The 20,504-nt window shown below is 44.2% G+C and overlaps 1 protein-coding gene and 1 long non-coding RNA gene across 3 annotated transcripts in view; both read left to right on the top strand.

Moving 5' to 3' along the window:
* Positions 1–9,199: 9,199 nt before the first annotated feature.
* LOC148404181 (uncharacterized) lies at positions 9,200–11,100 on the top strand. Its single transcript, XR_015860927.1, has 3 exons — positions 9,200–9,436; positions 10,261–10,338; positions 10,416–11,100. It is a non-coding gene; the product is annotated as an uncharacterized LOC148404181 (long non-coding RNA).
* Positions 11,101–12,486: 1,386 nt separating this feature from the next.
* efnb1 (ephrin-B1) overlaps positions 12,487–20,504 on the top strand; it is a 62,104-nt gene continuing 54,086 nt past the window's right edge. Inside the window, exons 1-2 of one of the 2 annotated variants that reach the window (XM_088371588.1) lie at positions 12,487–12,881; positions 12,968–13,391. In XM_088371588.1, the coding sequence (XP_088227714.1) occupies positions 13,276–13,391 (116 nt within the window). In that variant the 5' untranslated portion in view covers positions 12,487–12,881; positions 12,968–13,275. Of the gene's footprint in view, positions 13,392–20,504 lie in introns of both variants that reach the window. The other variant, XM_088371578.1, reaches the window with a different exon arrangement.

Below are 20,504 nucleotides of genomic sequence, written 5' to 3'. Positions count from 1 at the left end.
CTCCCCCCCCCCCCCCCCCGCCCAAAAAAACAACAACCTTGGAACTTGACTAGTTTGATATATTTGACGGCGTTACAGAACGCTTGATCCAGCTCTAAGCCATCACCCTGCTGAAGTTCACTTTAAAAACGCATGGGGGCAATGGAGACCAAGTTGTAGTTAACCAACAGTCCTAAAATGGCACTGATGTCCTATTTGTCAAATGTCATTTGGTATTTTGAATTGTTCTCACTGTTCCATCACAGACACAAAATAACTGTTGATAGATTGTGTGGTATTTATTTGTCTCATATTGTGGTTGTCTTTTGTTGTGTTGTCTGTACCATGCTTAGCCTGTGTGTGTGTGTGCGTGTGTGTGTGTATATGTGTGTATATATATATGCATATATGTGTTTATATATGTATATATGTGTTTATATATGTAATGAGTGTGTGTATGTATTAAAATGTGTGTGTGTGTGTGTATATACACGTGTATATATATATAAAATATGTGTAGATATACATAGATATATATATCTGTGTGTGTGTGTGTTTGTGTTTGTGTATTAATCATGTGCGGAAGAAAATCCTTATCACCCCATGGTGATAGGCATTTCTGTAAAAGTGAAACCAGTTGTGCTTGTAGCTGAAACTGTCAAGCCAGTTTTCAAATGACTACTTTGCTTTTGCGTCAAAACAAGTTTCACTTGTTCAGTTATTTGATCATACAACAATCAAGTGTTGTGCTAAATTGAGCTTGTTGAGTTGGCTGCAGACCTAAATCTGAGCCTCTTGAGTGGCTTCTATTTACTCCTGATAACCTCCAGTCCTCCACAGGCCTATCAGCATAGGCCATGTTAAGACCTCAAGAGGGTCAAGGAGGACTGGCTCCCATGCTTCACACGTGACTTCACAGCTCAAAGTCATCTTATTGGAACCGTACTTCATGAAAATGTAAAATGCACTTAGTGTATGTTCAAGACAACCTTTCTTTTCATGTGCTGAATGGCAAATCTCAGGGGCTTCTCAACACAGACTGAGACTTCCCAGAGTCTGCGTGAAGGCAAACCCAGAAAATGTCGAATCCAGTGAATAAATCATTAATGAGAGTGCCGGTTGTAATCTGCTTCTAAAGGCAAAGCAGCTGATCCTGGAAAATCATTCACCAGGCCCTGCTCAGATTAGAACGCAGACATAGACACAAACTCAACTGATTGCACTTACAAAGTGAGTGCAATAAGGTATTTCTTTCCACACCGAGCACAGGTATTATTTTTACATGTGTACATAGGGTTGGAAGTCATTTAGTCAGATAAAACCTGGTTTGCAGAGAAAAAAAGATATGAAACCTGGGAACAAACTAAGTTAGGGTGCCCCACCACACTGTGCAGTCTGCAGATATGCTAACCACTAATTAACCATAAAACACAAAGAGCCATTGCAGAATTTCGGTTTAGAATAATGGGTAAACATTCATTATTGCCAAAACTAATGCCTATGCCTTAACAGTAGCTGAATATGATGAAACTGATATTTGTGTGAAATGCCAATTACCCACCTTTTTTTAACATTTGTGTAAGAACTCATGTTGAAACAACAACATATTTACATTTAAAAATGACAAATTTACATTTACAACAGTAGCAGGGGTTGTCCTCTAGTGCTAACATGAAAATGATTTCAGTTTATATTTGCATATCTTTATTTTGGTACAGGCAAATGGTCTGCGGATTAATTTTTTTTTTTTTAATTTATATAGCCTACTCCCATCCCCACCTTTGCACTTTCAGGAGTTTGGTGCCTTGCTAGTGACTTGAAACAGAGCAATAGTCAAGGAGGACGCGACCTGAAGCTCGACAAAAATAAAGGAGCAACCGGTTGAATTGAGGGTTCGTGACTCACAAGTCATTCACCCACCACAATAAGAATGATAAGAAGAATTTATGTACAGTTACAATCCAATTACCAAATAAGCTAACAGTTAGCCTCTTCTATTTCTTCTGTTTTCTGACAGTCTGGATGCCTCGTGACAGTCCTTCTGGTTTGGGGGAGGAGGCTCCCAATTGTCTGTTTGTGCATGGTGTTGGTCATCTCGACCACACCACTATAATAGCTGTAAGAAGACACATGGCGATATGTGTGGGGTCTCTCACATTGGGGGGGGGGGGGGAAATCAAACTGTGCCAATCAGTATGTGTTCACTGCTTTTTTACAGCTTCTGGCACAAGTACTGTGGGCTGCAACAATGCAGTAAAATATGTGTTGAGCAAATCAAGTGAAGGAATGTGTTTTGGATCAGGGGGAGGAAGCACTGTTAATGTGACTGTAAAGTGAGTAAAGGATCAGTGCCCTTCAATGACAAGGAGCAGCTTTCATGAGACAGGCCAGAACAGGTTAGAGATAATGAATAAGAGCGCCGTGGGAACTTCCAAACTGTGTGCTGTCGGTTTGCTGCTCATTGACACACAAGCGTCAACGCAGCTAAAGGTGTGCACGAGTGATAGAACCGTTGACCTTAGAGGACACAAGAAGGAGGATTAGCGCCGAGGCCCGAGATGGTCCAAGTGTGTGGAGGGAATCTGTCATCGGCAGAGCTGCAGGTGGTCCGAAGGTCCGAGCAGGCCATTCAGCCCCGCCAGGCGAGAAAACAAGAGCACTTTTCAGCGGGGACTATAGATGGATATTTACCCTGGAATCGGATTCTCTACAGCTTCTCGCCTCACGTCACATTATTGTTGTCGGGCCACTTTCCCTCGTCCCGCCGGGTCTGAGCTTGAGCGGTGAGGATTATAATGACTTCTCATGCAGAAAGAAGAACCACTATAGTCATTTTACACTTCAAATCATGCACGCGTTGGCCGCATGAGACCTAGACTTCTACGCTTCCCTAATCCCTCAAAGCTCATTCAAAGGTGACCCGCGGATGACTGAATGCATTGGCGGGCCAAGCAGTTCGGCTAAATCATTAGTCTCACTAAAGTTTGGATGAGTGTCTTATAAGGAGTGATGAGACAAGTCCCATAAAGATGACGAAGAGCTCACAGTGTCACTAAGCCCCTGCCAGGAAACCCCGGTGATTAACGAGAGCCGGGACACCTCCACTAATAAGACTCCTCTCTTTAATTGGCTCTATGCTCTATGTGTGAAATGGCGCAGGGCACAGATGTGTGTTAATGCAACGTCTGTCTGCGCTGGCCGTGCACGTGCCAGCGATTAGCTTTTCACTTGTGTGTGACTGTGAGCCAGCGATGAGGTTAGTTTGCCTCATTAGAACAAGAGCACTTCAACGGATGGCCGAGATTTAACGCCCCTCCCGATACGGATTCATTCATTCTATTCTTAACTAATGCTTGCGCCAGTAGACAGGAGTTGGATGATGCATGCGTGTTACTATACCGAGTGTGACTGTGATATGATGATGATTATAAATCCAAGGGAGAGGACAGATGGTGAGGTACTTTCAAGGTTCAAGCAGGTATAACAACTCCGCAGAGGCGGCGGGAGGGGCGGGGTCAAATTAGCCAGAGCCAAAGACAAGACGAGAGAGTGCAGGCACAGTAAAGGGAGAGCTGGTCCTTGTTAGCACACAATTCATCAGTCTCGGGAGGTCAGGGTTCACACAGCCCTGAGGGGGCAGTGTGTGACCCCTCACCTTTCACCCATGACACCGATCCCAGCACCTGGAGCTGCGGTATTTCCTCATAACATTTACTCGCAACATTTTGTCTCGAAAACCACATCGGTGACCCAGGGGCGTTTTCGGGGCTCATGTTCGCTTTGAACTGTTAAGTAACATTCGACAGTCTCATAGCGGGTACTGGTTTCCACTCGGAGACTGGGTGGCATGGAGGGAATGGAGGTAAAGCAGCAGTAGGAGTGGGGGTGCGATAAAGAGATCACAATGAACGATGTTGCTCGAGTGTGAACGTGAGCGAAATAAACACCCCCCTAAAATAGCTTGGAGACTTGTTCATCTATCACCTGTGTCGTTTCTGTCACGTGTGAGCAATGCAGTGCTTGATCACAGAGCAGGAAACGGGAATCATCGACAATCTCCCAAACTGGGTTAACATTGTTGAAAATCCGTCCGGGGGCACTGATGGTACTTAGGTGACACATCAAGTGACACAACAATTTTTCTTTGAGGTTTTTGTATAGCACACCATATGGTTCGCAAGTCCGCTTTATAGTTTCGTGGTTTGGAGTTGGAATCCCAGCTCCGGCTTTCTGCGTGGACTTTGCGTGTTCTCCCCTTGGCAAAATGATCACTTTTCACATAACCCCCCCAAAAAGGCTGGAAATGCTTGAGAAAAAGACATCAGGATTTTCCTTTCCACCAGATCCTCTGTGTCTTATAATATAGTTGTGGCAAACCTCAAAATATCCCAAGGAAAAATAATTATGGAATTTTGCATATTTCTTGTCATGCTTAAATGAGCTTCTTTTCTGAGCGGATCTGTCACATGCGCTCATTCCACTCCACATACTGCCTGGCCTGTGGAGGTTCCTGATGTTTTAACCACCGGTCTGCATCTCATTGGTGTTTTGTTTTAATTCATGACGGTTTAGGTTCACTCAAGGACACATTGCCAAACACAGCCCCCACCCCCCACCCCGCTCCTACCACTGTCTCTACTGAGCAATCAAATAGTATATAAATAGAAGAAACTGTTATCTAATGCTAACGCCAATCTGATATTGGGGCTTGCAGCTCTGCTTACCTTGCGTGAAGCTACCGCAGGCTAATTTAACTTTATTACCCCACCCTTATAATGAGCATCCATCACAATATGGAAACATCTTATATGGACATGAATATAACATGATTATTAGAAGCTAATGCGGTTGGAATGAACAGGAAGATGGATGCAAGTGACAGACGCAGGGTGGAGAGCAGCTTCCAGGTCTTGATTAGCCCACTATGCACGGCCAGGAATGATATGTCTGTATGCAAGACATGGGAATGAATTGGGGTTCGACAGTGATCTCAATTGTGACCGCTTTCGAAGGAATGCTGTGAATCTGAAAAATATCCTTAAAACGTCCACTAAGAACTGCAACTTGGGCAATGAAATGAGTGATCTTGGAAAAACAATCCACTAGCCCGAGTATAACAGAGATGCCCCTAGAGTCCAAGTCAAGCCAGTATGCTGACAAAGCAGACCGAATAGGTGGGGATAATGGTTTGACATGTTTCCAATTTATTTTGAAACCGCTTCCAAGTGTACCTTTCCAGGGTAAAATTGCTTCCATTTCATAGAGGTTTGAATTGGCAACTGGGATTGGAACCACTTTTTCCATTGATTGGAAGTTGGTTCCAATTAAGGCGTGGAATTCCAAATACACAACATGTTGCAAAGAAAAATGTTGATTTGCGTTTCCCTGTAAGGCTTTCACACAGAATTCTGAGTTTCAAAATTTCAAATTGGACAAATATACTTTTTGTCCTACTGATGACTTTTCAACATTTAGTGTTTACATGGAAACCATAACTGCCCGCTTTAACATAGTTGACATACTATTTTTAAAACTCAGTTCAAAGCATTGTATGAGCCACTTCTCAGATGAGTTTACAAACTCATCTGTCTTACAGACAACAGTTTGCTCAACAGCTCTAATAAATATGACACAGTGGCATTCACTTGCATGGCCTTCACCCACTGACCGTTCAACTCTGACCTTTTACCCCAACCAAGGTTGTTGACCTTTTCCTTCATACTCATCCTCATTTCCCGTGAAGACTTTATTCACCCTTGCTGCTACCAGCTTTTAAAGTATTCTTTCTTGCTGATTGACAGATTGCAAGAGAAATGAGCCAAAATGCTTCGGGCTAATGAGACAAGCAGGGACACACCCTTGCGTGTCCCTCTGCCAATCTTTTTTTTTTTTTTTGGTCCGCTCCTTCCTCTGCTTCCTTCTCTTCTTTCTGGTGCCCCTCCCGCCTTTATTTATGCCTGCAGAACCACTTTGTTGTGCTTTTAGAGGCCGGGTTTGTAGTTGGAGCAGATGCTGAGGCTGATATTCCCAGATCCTGCAGCGAGCAGAGATAAGAGCAGATTTATGCCAGAGTGAGGGAGCATGGGAGTAATTGCTAATGCTTTGATGGTGAGGCTGAGTGTGCTTGTGTACCCTCAGCTGCTTACTAACAAGGACACCTTTAGATTTACAACTTTGTATTACCTTATTTTTTGTCTCCATTGCTTGATGGCAAAAGTGCGCACATTTCTATTTTCACTATTTCAAATACAATAAATTGATTTGGGAGGGGGGGGTGCTGGGCAAAACCCAAGATCTTGTGAGAAGGCTGCAGAGAAAGGTTGTTGCTGTAATGATCTTTATTACCATATATAGTATCAAATGTAAAAAAATATAAGATAACCCCTGTAAAGTATATTCATCAAAACAATGTTATTTAATGACAAGCAACCAGTGGCAGAACGGCTTTCTCGCATATAGATTTTCAGAAATAGGTAGAAACATAAAGATAGCCATGGTTGTTAATTTTGCACTTGATTGTTGGCCCAAAGACTCAACTCCATTTTTCATAATATGTCGCTTTTCGTAATAAATGACAAAGGACATGATGATGATGTTGCAATACCTTTAATGTGATTCAGTTTCTTCAGTGAATATTTCTATTTTTCATCTGCACCTCTCAAATTCTTCTTCCGTCTTGCTGCGTTGTATTGAAAAAATGCAACCTAATTTGACGTTAGGCAATAATTTCATGGTTTTATCGTTTTGTTTCTCGGTACCACTCAAGCAAATTTGCTGTGTTTTTCCTCATGTCTAGCCATTTGCAGCATGCGGGCACTGCCTTCAGGAATGTTTATGGCCATTGTATTTATAGCTGCACTGAAAACGCATGACATCATCAGAACAACGGATAACATATCTTATGATAAGGTTATCTCGGTGGGGATTTTCTATGGCTCAAGTACAAGTGTATTTTCCCAGAAGCAGATGATGGCTACTGGAAAGATTTGAGGGGAAAAAAAAAGGCACATATGTATGAAATTAAAAATACATATATTAAAACAGCTCCTATTACAACTTGGCATATAATTAATATGATCAAAGCTGCTGTGGGCCTCTTTGCTGCACCTTCCAGCGTAAAATAGAACTCAGATAAGGCGACTTTATTCAGTCCTCAGATTAGAGGTGGAGTGTAATGGCTCTCGAATTCAGTTAAGCAGTGAAGTGAGATGAATCATGTGCTCCTGAATCCTGAGTGATGATGTCACCAAGGATGTGTCAGTGACACCAGGCAGCAACAATGACATCTTAAGCCAATGAGCTTTGGAGCCTAACCTGACTCTTGACTGCTGTAAGTGGACTCATACTGGACGGATCTACACACAATTGCACACACACACACACACACACGCACGCACGCACGCACGCACGCACATACACACACGCCCCTCATACAAATCTTATCTTCCCACTTTTGGCTTGGCCCTCACCCTCGAGTCTTCCTGTTTATTCCCACAGCAACTGGCAGTCGAGCTGTAAGAGGAAACATTTTGAAGAGGAGAAGGTGGAGATAAGTGGATGTTCATCAGAAGCCCACGCGAGATGGAATAATTACATGACTCACACCACAAGATCTTATAACACAAGCCAAAATCAGCACAGAGACAGGAATCAAATTAGATGCTAAATCCCTCTGTGTCATTTAACACCAATCATGTCTTCAGCACGTTAGCTCTGTTTGGGCTCTTTCTTTTTCTTCAGGTCCTGCCAAAGAGAGCCAGCGCTCAGTTCAGAGGGAGGGACATGAAGAAGGTTGGAGGAAGAAGGGGGGGCAATGAGTCAGATCCTCCACTCCAATTTTTTCTGTATCCTGCAATGCGCTCTTAAAAGCATAACAGCCTCATGAGTAAGAAAAATACACACCCGCAAAATAGCCACACTTTGAAATGCATGATTATTTTCCTCCCCCAAGAAATGCACGCAGCAGATCGAAAATAACACGAGAATCGCAGACACACAAACACACATTAGTTGAACCGGAGCTTGTTGACCATCCCACAGCCGAGGGACCGTGCTGGGGGGAGGGTGGCTGAGGGGGCTTGGAGAGGTCGCTTTGAAGTTTCTATTCAGGTCTTTGTCCCATTCAGGCTGCTGGCAGTAGACATCTCTACGAGAGGTCGGCTTCTCCCATCATCACACCGTCCCGCCGCACACACACACTCGAAAAGAATAGCAGACACGTCTGCAGGTCCTGTCCATCACGCAGAGCGTAATTAGGATAGATTCAAATGCAGCCCTTTTGTAGCTTTCTCACTCTCTCCTCTCTCTTTCACCCCCAAGCGCCACTCACTTCACTCTCCTTCACCAGCTCCCTCCCTGCCGCTTTCTCTCATTCCAACCTCACCCCCTTTTCTTACTTTTGTTGCCTTCTTTTCTCGGCAGGGAGCGAGGCACCTCTCCAGACGTTTTTTTTTCTCTAGCTGCCCTCAGCCCCCTTCTATCCCCTTCTTCTATGGGCGCTCTCCCACTCATTTTGGCGCTGAGTGTGACCTAATGTTTGACAGACAAGTAGCCCCGGAGAAAAGATGCATCTCTCAGAAGCTTGTAATTCTATTAGAATGGACAGAACATCCCCCCCGGACAAGAATTTGGCATATACTCTCCATCAATTTCGCTCTTCCCCAAGCCCTCCTGGCTGCAGACTGTCAAAATGCAGTTTCACGCGTACAAATAATCACACAGTTAATAAGATGTGTTTCTGCCAGCGCGTGCCTTAACTACCTCTCTTCCTTCGTCAAATTTGTGATATTCAACTTCAAAAGGACCATTTCTCCTCTTGAAATCTCATTTGAGCTCTTTAAAAAGCTGTAACGGCGGGAGCTGTGGTGAGTTAAGATTAAAGGATCACAGCCATCCACTAATTAGGATTGCTATCAAGAGCCGCCGCCGTATGTTTATATGTCGACAAAAACGGTTACACAGAAAACATCTATTGTCTGGGCTTGCCATCAGATCTGATTAGTGATGTGACAGAGGAGGGATAGGAGGAAGGGGGAGCGATGCTTCCATCTCCTGCCGGGATGTTCCAACCAGCATCTGTTTATCAGAGATGATTATTCGTCTGTAATCAGCACTTCACCGTCAGTCATGAGATGATGGATGGGAAAGATGGAGAAGGAAGTGAGCCATCGAGCGAGGAGGAAGATGTCTGGCCGGCAATCAAGCGCTACACAAACAGGAAATGTACGTCTGCGGATGGGCCCGGCTGTTTTGTTTGGCCTTGCTGGTATTCCAGTAGAATCAAAGCGGAATGAAACAACTCGTACGACAGCGCCCAGAATAGCCCGTTTACATGAACCGAGTTTTCCCACTCTTTCGATGGCTTGCTGTTTGGAGAGAATCTGTGTTGTTTATGGCCGTGTGTATCCGGCACTATAATAGAGGACACTTAACTCAGCGTGAGACGGATGGCAAACGGGTGAGTGTAAGTGTGTGGTTCTTTTTCAGGATTCTATGTGTTGTCTCGGTGGTTAATGGCCGCTGGATATTGATTACAGCTGGAACGTCGGAGTCGCATGTTCCTCGTCCTCTCTCAGATAATGAGGGTTAACCACTTGACCCCGTGCATGCCGACGAGCTCGGCTCATAGCCGCATCCACGCGGCCTGATAAAAAGGCGCGGTTAACGGAGAGGCTACGGCCCGGCGCGCTCCGAGCCCGGCCCGTAGATCACGGCGGTGTCACGGAGCCGCACCGGGGGGAAATGTGCCAGACTTCATTAAGGGCAGATTAAAAGCAAGAGAAAGCTACTTAAACTGTGATTTATTTTCACTTTGAGGTTGCTGGCCTGACTACCGGCTGGCTGCCTTATCCAGGAATGATGTCATGCTTTCTGTGTTTGTTTAGTGCAAATATCAGATTGGACAGGGACTATGACCTTTGGTAGCCAGGGTTCATCTAGGGGGAAACAAAAAGCTGCTCTGCTTTCATTTGATTTATGTTGCTCGAGTAACCGTTATTAGAATAATGGAAACACATTTTCACACGATTAAATTCATGTCTATTTGTTGCGGCGGCTCCAAAGTTAATTCTGTGGCTATTAATAGAAGCACTAATCACCGCCAAGTATACACATTAACATGATGACCTCATTACAGGGAAATGCCACCATTTCTTAGACGACAGTCTCTTCTGTGTGTGTGGGGGGGGGCCACGGTGTGTAGGGACCTGAAAGCATCGTTCAACACTCCTTTTTCCCTTATAAGCACATCGTTCTTTGTTAAGCCGTTGTGTTTTTCTCCAGATCTTTCACATTCCTTCCATAATCCCCGAGAAATAGATACAGCGACTTGTTGTTCTTGTTCCAGTGCCACGCGTCATGGTAAACGCTCAACATTCATTTTGATTGCTTCCCACAGCAATATTGCCCTTGGCAAATAAATGGCTTTTGATCCCAAGCTATGTAGCCTGATCATGGCAGTGCAAGATGTCGACTATTAACGCCTTGGAGTCCCATTCCTATTGGACTGCTACCACCGGCTGTGGTAGACCTCAAGCTCTTCGATGCAGGCTGCTTTCGACAAGATCAGGTGACAATCTGAGGCTCTGCGCAGCAGAGGTATCAGGTTAAGCCCAAACGTCAATGTCTTTAGGGGCCGATATAATTAGTTTCTGAGCTATTTGGATAATGTCGCTTTTTATTTTTACGACATTAAAAAAACAAACCAGATTTCATTTTTTGGGTCATTAAAGTCTTGACTTGCTGTGGCAGTATGTTTAGGGGCATTATTCATTCATAGCGTTTTGTAGCATTTGCCTGGATAAGAACGCATACTGCTCGATGCAGTGTGCAGAATTGTCATTCAGAACTGGAAGGCAGTAGGAACATTTCACTTCTAATATAGTTCCACTAGTATGTCTTGAAGTAATGAATGAATGAGCAACTTCTCTATTTGTGTCCTATAACAGCACGACCTTCAGGTCACTTCCCAATGGCAAAGACGCAAAGACTCACAGTTACGGAGTCCCAGGTGTTGACCACACACATACGGATTCCGGAGCAGAAATATTGGACATGTCCAACATTTACGATTATTGGCTCAGACTGTTTTCTCAACAGATCAGGGAGGAAAAATGGGGGTAATAAATCAGGACAAGCTTTTAGCGGCCTGTATATGATCAGCCATTTGCTGACTTAATCCTCATACCGACCGGCATGTGCGTGTCCTGTTCAAAACCCATGCTTATTTCATTCAGAAATAAATAAAAAAATACAAATTGAATTATCTTTCTGTTTACAAAAAAAGTAATTCCTTGGATCCGTGGATCATTCTCAAAATCAAATGGGTTGTTCCTCTGCCCATGCCAAGTTGTTCAGTGAAAACAGTGGTCTATTCTGTGGTCTTGTGTTGTCCTGCTTCAACAAATAAACAGACTACTTGATAGAGGTGACATATAATTGTGAAAGCACGTTTGAGAAAAAACATTTTTTGCAGTGTGGCAGAAATTGTCACTCGTAGTTTTGAAAATCCACATCGAGTGTATTGTTGTTCACAGCCAACAACGTCCAAGCAGAACAATTAAATTCTCTTTCAATACTGAGGTGCTTAATCGACTTGAGTACCCATTTTTTGTGAGTTTTTTTTTTTTTTAGGGGTGGGTAGTGTGCGCTGTAACTTCTCGTATGGGCCTCGGCTCAATGAAATTTTGGCCGCATGCTCGCCTCACATTCTTACCAACCATCACCGCCGTTAGGGGGCAGCATTGCTTGACCAAACCTGGTCAAAAGTGAGGAGAAACTCTCTCCTTGTGTCTTCCAAACTAAACACACACGGCACACTCACAAAGGGGGCACAGACATGGACATGATCAATTATGTGTCAAGCATTTCTTCCTCAGTGAATGAATGGCCTGCAGTGACTATAGGCTACCGGCCTGCTATTGTTTTTAAACACTGGAGGATAAGTTCTCATGCAGTTCATTATTCCGAAAGGGGACAACTCGAAAGAGATCCAAAGAGGCCATTAATCACCATTCCCTTCAAAGAGGGGAAAGACAGGACCAGAATAACTGCCACTGTAATCCTATACAGTCGCTTCGGAACATTTGAAACTCTTCAAGTGTTACAAATTTAGACTTTTTGTTTACATAGAAATGATAGTCGGTCACTGAGATTTATTTCAGCGTCAACATTGGAGATATGTTTATGGGCGAGTGTTAAAGATCCATTCCGGCAAGTTTGAATTTATAGAGGCGAGAGTTTAAAGTCCACCAGGCTGTCATACTGTTCGCTGAAGTTTCGTTATGACAAAAAGTCATCGCAAAGTCCAAATGAATTTGGGTCGAGGAGGTGGCGTGGTTGTGTGGAGCAAAGCCCCCCGATACTGGTTCGCCTCTCCGCGCCCCTTCACCCACCCCACCCAACCCAACCCACCAAATGCCATCGCTTCCTGCTTGCGAGTTGAGACGGAGCGATGTGATTGGCTGATACGCGCGTGATGGGCGGTCCCCAAAGCCCAGCTCGCTTCAGATCGGGTTACAGTCAGGCTGGAGCCGCTGAAGAGAGTGCGATTTGGACACGGCCAAAGAAATACACCGGCGTGCAAGAAAGCGCTTGGATTGTGAATCACTGAGCAAGCTGACTTCACCTTGTTTTGTTTTATCCACCCGCACGAGTGCTTTATTATTGTTATTATCATTTTTATTTTTTTAATTTCTGGTCGAGGAGCGCGTCCGCGTCGGAGCACTTACCCGGCGGAAACGCACGCCGAGCAGCCCCTGGAGACCGGAGGGGTATTTACAATAGAAACTCACTTCATTCCCAATAAGAATAGCGGGGAGTGACAAAGCACCCTGGAATGTCTTGGAGCTTTTGGACCCCCAACTGGACTTGTGACTGATGGATGGATGTGGAGGCAGCGACAGGTACCAGTAGACCGACAAAGAGCGAGATTTGACAACGCTGTCTCGCTGTGCGTCCCTAGCTTTTAAAAGCTACAATTTTTTTCTAGTTTAATTCTCTTGACCAGAAGGTCGCCGCTTGTGCGCCTGCAGCCACAGGCCGTCCAGGACACTTGTCGTGCACCGAAAGCGAGGGTTCAGTCAAGGACACTGGGCCCGGACTAGAGCTCACGAAGTTGGCCACAAGGACATGACTGTAATCGCGAGCTCACATGCTCCCGACTGACCGACGCTCACCTTCCCACCGGCCCACACTCTCATAAAGGCTGTCCGACTCCGCTCTGCCGTGCTGGGCTTTGAGTCCCAACCTTCTCGGCTTCCACTCTGTGTGTGCGTGCGTGTGTGTACATTTATCAGCATGGCACTACTAGCTTGTTGGAAGTATTACCTCTGGATCTTTATCTTGACGTGTAGAACGGTGCTACTTTCAGCCAAATCCCTGGAGACCATCATTTGGAGCTCGCAAAATCAAAAGTAAGTCTCTTGTTTCATTTATTTTTTGACTCATCGGGTGCGTGCGTAATGGAAGAAAACTTGCCAGGGCGCAGTCCTGTTTTAAATGTTCTGTGAAATATGGCAATTATTCACAGCTAAACTAAAATTTTGTGGTTTTTTTTTGTGTTGATTAATTTCAACCAACCAACTACAGGCGTGCACACTATAAACAAAACTTCTGTACAGGCGCCATGATAAATGCTTCATTATAACAAATTGTAACATGCACCTTTATACGCCACATTAATAAGAACATTTTGCTGTAATCACGGCTATGTGGGAGTTCTTAGAATTTTCCACTCATTTCTCCTAATTGTTGTAATCAGCAGGATCTAGTAGATTACAAGTGGAAAGGTGCAAGCCAGCTAAATGAATCAAGTTTGGTCCAGGTGTTCTGAATACTGGCTTATTGGAAGCCAGCTTTGCGCCCTTCCAACGCCGACCCACGGAAATGTGTGAAGCCGTGCTTTTGGATAGCAGGGGAATAAGTGTTTTAAACACTTGGGAGCTGAATTGCACTTGGATCCAATTTGACGTTCTGTTCATCAACTCAGGGAAATCAGGGGTTAGGTTCTCTGATGCAAGCTGCTGGGAAAAGATCCTATTTTTCTCATCAAAACACAGCAGTGCAAGCCCAGACGGCTTTTAATAAAATACTTTCTGGTAGCAATTATCACCCACTCAGAGTCAACTCCCGTGTTTGCGTGGTGTTGAATCGCACACGCCTTGTGGGAAAATTTTGTAAAAAGAAACAAAAAACAAAAATAGCCTCTATGTGCTAGAGAGCTGACCTTCAGCAGCAAGCGAGTCCAGAATTGATTTATCCCCGAAATGTCACATGTCATAGGAGCTTGTTGTGCAGCCAGTGTGTAGGAATATTAGTTGTGCTCATTGGTGTATTTATATTTGTACAGAACGTATAGAGAATGTGCGTGAGGTCTGAGTCGGAGCCTAAAGGCCACACGGTGACCCGCTCGTCAGCCCTGGTTGCCTTCAGAAGCAATAATCAGATACTGAAGTTAAACCCATTTAAACACCCTCGGCGGGTTCTAGACAAATAAAGAACAATGTGACATTTATTACTTTTATTGATTTATTGTTGATGTCACCTGAAGGGATTTTCTTCAAAAGTTGCCACGCTGCTTTAGGGAGTCAAAGATTATTCTTCCATCTGTTTCCCCACTCCGCTCTACTTCAATTCCCCCCGCTGACCGAATATTTCATAAAGTTCACAGTGGAACAATAAGGCGCTCGGCAAAGTGTTCACCCCCAATCTAATTATCCCGCTGCTGTGTGCTTTGAAAACAATAGACAATTATCTTGCCGTTTGCAGGCTTGGCAATAACAACAGACAAACCTGTTTTTCTTCTGAAACGTATCCGTCAGCAGCGCTGTCTGACGGGCAATAAAAAAAAGAATACTTGTACAGCAATCAGCATTGTGTTTTTTTTTTTTTTTTTTTCAAATAAATCCGTCCGAGTCGGGGCCTATATCGCTCCGCTGTGATAACGCAGCGATGTACAGTACAGTACACTATCAGGTGACTTATCTCGATTTATGATGTCCTACTTTCCGGTCCCAGTTTTGGGAAAACTGCTGTCTAGGCTAATAAATTAATGCAGCCCTCTGCTTGCACACTGTACCACATATACACACCAAATAACACAATACCAGCACCTCCCCGCAGGCCATGAGTTATGAGCCTAAGTATAGGAAAGCAGAAGGGCTGGCCCTGTTATTTTTATTTAGGTGTGTGTGTGTGTGTCTGCATTTATGTTCACGTCGCTGCTGGTGCTCCATTAGTTATAGATTTTAATGTGTTAGAACTCTGGCGCCTGTCTTATCAATAATTGCAAGTCTACTTAATTGATTTCTTTTCAGTGTGTTTGAACAGCAAACATACATCATGACAAAAGTGCATTGTGGGAAAGAGTCAAACAAACTTTTACTTCAGGCTTGAGACGGTAATCCTTTAACTGATAATTACAAATTCTGTTGATTCTATGGAATTGTTTGTGAATTAATCACTTAAACTGAGGCCAAATGAAATGCGCTGTTTGGTCCAAGCCAGCAGGGGTGCTGTTGATAGTCTCCTCTGTGCGGCATTATTTCAACTCTGGCATTGTTACAGGAGTTCACAACATTCCGTATGAATTCCTAATACCACCATTAATAACAACAAACTGTTGAAGAGAAAAAAAAAATGGTTAATTGAGCATTTATTTCCCCTCGTAGTTATTGAAGGACATTTTCTAAACTGGCCATTCCTACTTCAGTATAGATAATTGAGATAGTGGAGGAGAAGCAGTGCAGGAGCTTGGATGCTCCAGCGTCTTGGCTGGTAAAAAAAAAAAAAAAAAAAAAAAAGTAACATTTTATCAGAGCAAATCGGATTAGCTCTCATTTAGCTGAGTGGGATTACTCCAGAAAATGTCACTTCCTTATGACTGATCACGTCCTCTCGCTATGGCTGAAACCCGTACAGCAACACACACACACACACACACGCACGCGCACACACACGCACCCACACACACAGGAATACTGCAGCGATGCCAATTTCATGATAATCTGACAAGGTTGCTGCGAGTGGCTCCCGCACGTCCTCAGTCCAACCCTGGCAAGCTAATATTTACCTCATGACCCGCAGTCATGGTGGCCTGTTTGCCGTAGCTCAGGAGGCAAACAGCACGATGGGAAAGGCTGGGAAACTTTCTTGCACACCTCTGAAATAATAAGGCAAGACAACGACTGCAGGCTGGCCGGCAGTCTGGTGCACTGATGTTGAACTCGCATTTTGCTGAGGCTTGGAAACACATTTTCTTGGCCTCTGACTTGCATTTGAAGGCCACAAAAAAAAAAAAAAATAGCATAAGAGGGTTTTTGTGTTGAGAAAGGTCAACACTAGCCTCTCTTGCTGTGTCGCTCCTTGTAATGGTGCTGTCAATTGGTCTTAGCCTGCTGACTCACTTTAACAGTTGACTGCTTTGGTTTAGTGCATGCTTAATGCTTCACTAAATTTCACGACTAATGTGGATTTGATTAGCACTGGTCTTTAATATCTTATTAAAGGAGAAAATAGCATCTTGATAGTTGTTGCAAGTTGAAAGTAAAAAAGGGTGATGCAATTGCTTTCTTCTTTCAGATTGCCGTTCTATTTAAAGTTCAAGTTTTTCTTCTCTAATTAGCTTGATAAGGTAAAGGGGAAAATGTTTTTAGTATGAGCAATTAGTCCAAAAGAACCTATCTGTCTTATCTTTGTTTTTGTTTTCTTATCAAGGCACGCTGTTTGAAGGCACGCCGGTACATTCTTGACTTCTAATCAATATTCAAAAGACTGATCTGTGCCAGCATTCAAAACACAATTTCAGGAGGAGCTTAGAAAGAAAAACTTGCTCGCTAAACCCGAAACCGCCATAACCTGTTGAACAAGAAGCAGAAAGAGCCCAAGCCCAGCAGGAGGATTTGGTTGATTGCACGGAGAGCTCCTCTCTGCTGCTGACTGCTGTGCGGGTCACTGCTGAGAGGGTCAGAGGCCTGCTTGCCCCCCTTTATCCCTGCGATATGCACCTTAGTGCCCCGTTCACTCTTAAAACTGGGAATTGTGTGTCCCTCTGATAGAGATCTCATTACATGTAGAGCAGGACTTAGAGCCCGAGCGCCATTCCGAGAGCCGCCGAGCGGCTCTAACCAATAAGAAATACTTTTGCAAAGCAACTGGCGCAAACTGCTGCAAAGGCACCCCGTGTCTCAATACGACGACAGCTGCGTTTGCTTTTATGTGCCTGCACTTCTGTGTCGACATGTCTGTTGTTTCAGGGCCGCGTAACGACACACACACCTGGGCCCAGAAAAGGAGTAGCAGCTCCTTGGGATATTTCGGGAAAAAAATGTTTTCTTTTCCCTCATGGTTTCAATCCAGATGGAGTCACTTTATCCGCTGGTGGTTTGGCTGCCGCGTCACTGAAAACTGATCATACTGATTTTCTGTGCTATTGATGAATCATTTTGCTTTATTCACGCAGTTGCACATTCCCAGCTCAGTTCTGTTCTGTGAAACGAGTTGCATTCGCAAATCATTTAAGTTGTTTTTCCCCGCTTATCCTCTGTGCGTAGTCCATGTGTTCCCGGCCGGCCGGCCGACGTGACATGAGCTACAGTTGGTTTTCTTTGAAGACATATTATAGGACTGATTCACAACTGGAACAACAGCTGAATGTAATAAATGACTCGGAAAGACAGGCCTCCGCTGGCCTGATTCATCTCATATTAGTTACTTGATGGACAGAACATTAATTGAAATGATCAGCTGCCAATACTGAAGTCATTCATGATTTCGATACTTATTTTTTTTCCTCAAACTAAAAAAAAATGGTTATACTTTACTGCCCAGACTGGGTGACACTACTTTTAGCTTATTCCTTGACTGTGTTGCCAATCTTTTTTTTTTTTTTTTTAAACGAATTGCGATGATACTGTGGCCATGTTAATAAAAATTAGGATGGGAAGCAAATGTACATATATTTTAGGGACGTATTCTTAAACCTTTAACACAATTTGACATCAAATAATTAAAAAAGAGATACAACAATAAAACATAAATTAATTTAAATAGTTCTAGTTCTTCAATAAGTGTGTACTCTAACTTGTAAGGTAATCATGTCATAAAAATCTATTATGCATTTAGTTGTTTATTGGGGAAAAAAATCCAGTTGTTATTTTTGTCAGTTTGGTGACATGGGGATTTTTCTTGCAGTTAAATTTAAATCAACAAATGATTTAAACTTTAGGAACACATTTATAACACCCAAACCTTTACGACAATTTTGAGTCCTCCAAATGACCATTATAAAAACTCCAAGTGTTGATACCGGAGCACATCTCGGTTGACTGTTGAATTTCGCACATAAAACGACACCTCAACACTTTACAATCCTGCACATTATTGAGAAGGTATAATTACCATAAAAAAAACTGCCAATTTGGTTTAACTGCACTGCGAGGACCACTTGGAACGAGTAACGTCAGTACAATTTCTGCCACTGTGCAAGTTCACACTCTTGCTAAAAAACACAAAGACTGCATGTGAAAGGGGCAAGTGTAAGCTTATGGCAGGCGGCAAACGAGTGCTTGAGAATGCCGCCGCGCTATTGTTCTTTGTTCGGCCGCAGTGGAACATTAAGGAAGTGTGAGGAGTGTGCAGTGCGCCCCTGTGAAAGTGTTGAGGAAGAGTGCGGAGTGGCTCAACAGTGGCTGCCTTACAGGCTGTTAGCGAGCGGCCTTCATTAGACAGAAACCTGGCCTGGCGGGGAGTGGGAGGAAGTTCCCATCAGTCTCGCCAATGCCAAGCGCCGGTACGGCCGCGGGAAAATCTTCCTTGAATATTTTCTACTTGCCTCCTCGACTGAATTAATTGAAAATGTTGGTATGCCGGGTTTCAGGAAGTAGGGAGAAAGTTGAATGCGCAAAGTCGGCCTTTGTTTGGCCATTTGAGTTCTTTTACACGAGCAGATGAAAATGAAGGGGATTAAGCAGCAGAGGAAAGGAAGCTAATATAGAGCGTTGAAACACAGCCCTGGGCTCAACCACACATCCTTTCAGACCAGCGTACAGCTCCCAGATTACTTCCATGTGTCAGCGCGAGGTGGAAGGCGAGGGAATAAAGAAGCAGGGGGACACGGGGAGAGAAGTTGAGGGATTGAAAAGCGAGCAGCTTTGGATCGCTGGAGATCAGCGCCGGTGTTGGACAGTGGAACGGATCTGTGTGACAGCCATCTCTAAAACCATTACCCTTGCGGCTCCCGCCGGAGAACTCGTAACCTCCTCAATCGGACTGACTTCATCGTCTCTCTCGCTGTGCAGCTGAGGCCGACCTCATCTGAAGCGGGCCCAAACTGCTGGGCAGGGCGACCGGCAACCTTCACAGCCGGCCGCGCTGCACGTCCAATAGTACGTCATGACTCGTGATTGGCACGGAGGCGGGGACGGATGTGTTTTCCTCTGGTTAGCGGCACCGCAAAGACTTTTGTGGGGACGCTGCTATTCACTGTGCTTGGACTCGGGGGAAGGGGAACTACAGCGTCCAGCAAGGAAGCATTGGAAGGACAATTTGTTTTCCAAAACCTTAACTTATATGGCTCTTCTCAGAAAAGTGTCACTCTCACGGGAAAATGATTTTCTATTTTTTGGAAACATTCAAGTTATTTTTCAAGTTTAGGCAGTGTGTATTGAAATGGATGCTACACGCCGGACCTCAAGGCTTTTAAGGAAGATTTCTCCCAGACGCACACCAAAATATAAAATAATGAGAAAGTTGCAGTGAAAAAACAGGAAAAATACAGCATTATGATTCGAATGGATTAAATGATTGGAAAAAGTGACTGATGTACAGGGGCGTCTCGGTGGAGCACTGGGTAGCACGTCCGCCTCACAGTTAGGAGGGTGCGGGTTCGATTCCACCTCCGGCCCTCCCTGTGTGGAGTTTGCATGTTCTCCCCGGGCCTGCGTGGGTTTTCTCCGGGCACTCCGGTTTCCTCCCACATCCCAAAAACATGCTTGGTAGGCCAATTGAGCACTCCAATTTGTCCCTAGGTATGAGTGCGAGTGCAAATGGTTGTTTGTCTCTGTGTGCCCTGCAATTGGCTGGCAACCGGTTCAGGGTGTCCCCCGCCTACTGCCCGTTGACAGCTGGGATAGGCTCCAGCACACCCGCGACCCCCGTGGGGACTAAGCGGTTCAGAAAATGGATGGATGGACTAATGTACAGATGAAATGTCAAATCTACCATGGTTATCAGAATGATCAAGCTGTTGCCACAAAAATTTCAAAGCCACACTCACCAAAAGCATTGCAAAAAGTTCGGTCCGTCCGTCTGTTTGTAGGTCCATCTGTCCATTTCTCCCACTCTCCTTCTCTATCTATCTATCTATCTATCTATCTATCTATCTATCTATCTATCTATCTATCTATCTATCTATCTATCTATCTATCTATCTATCTATCTATCTATCTATCTATCTATCTATCTATCTATCTATCTATCTATCTATCTATCTATCTATCTATCTATCTATCTATCATCCAGTAATTTTG

Source organism: Syngnathus floridae, chromosome 1 (genome assembly GCF_059516105.1).
Source record: "Syngnathus floridae isolate MCC-2025c chromosome 1, RoL_Sflo_1.0, whole genome shotgun sequence".
Lineage (NCBI taxonomy): Eukaryota > Metazoa > Chordata > Actinopteri > Syngnathiformes > Syngnathidae > Syngnathus > Syngnathus floridae.
This window is presented reverse-complemented; position numbering and strand designations above follow the sequence as displayed.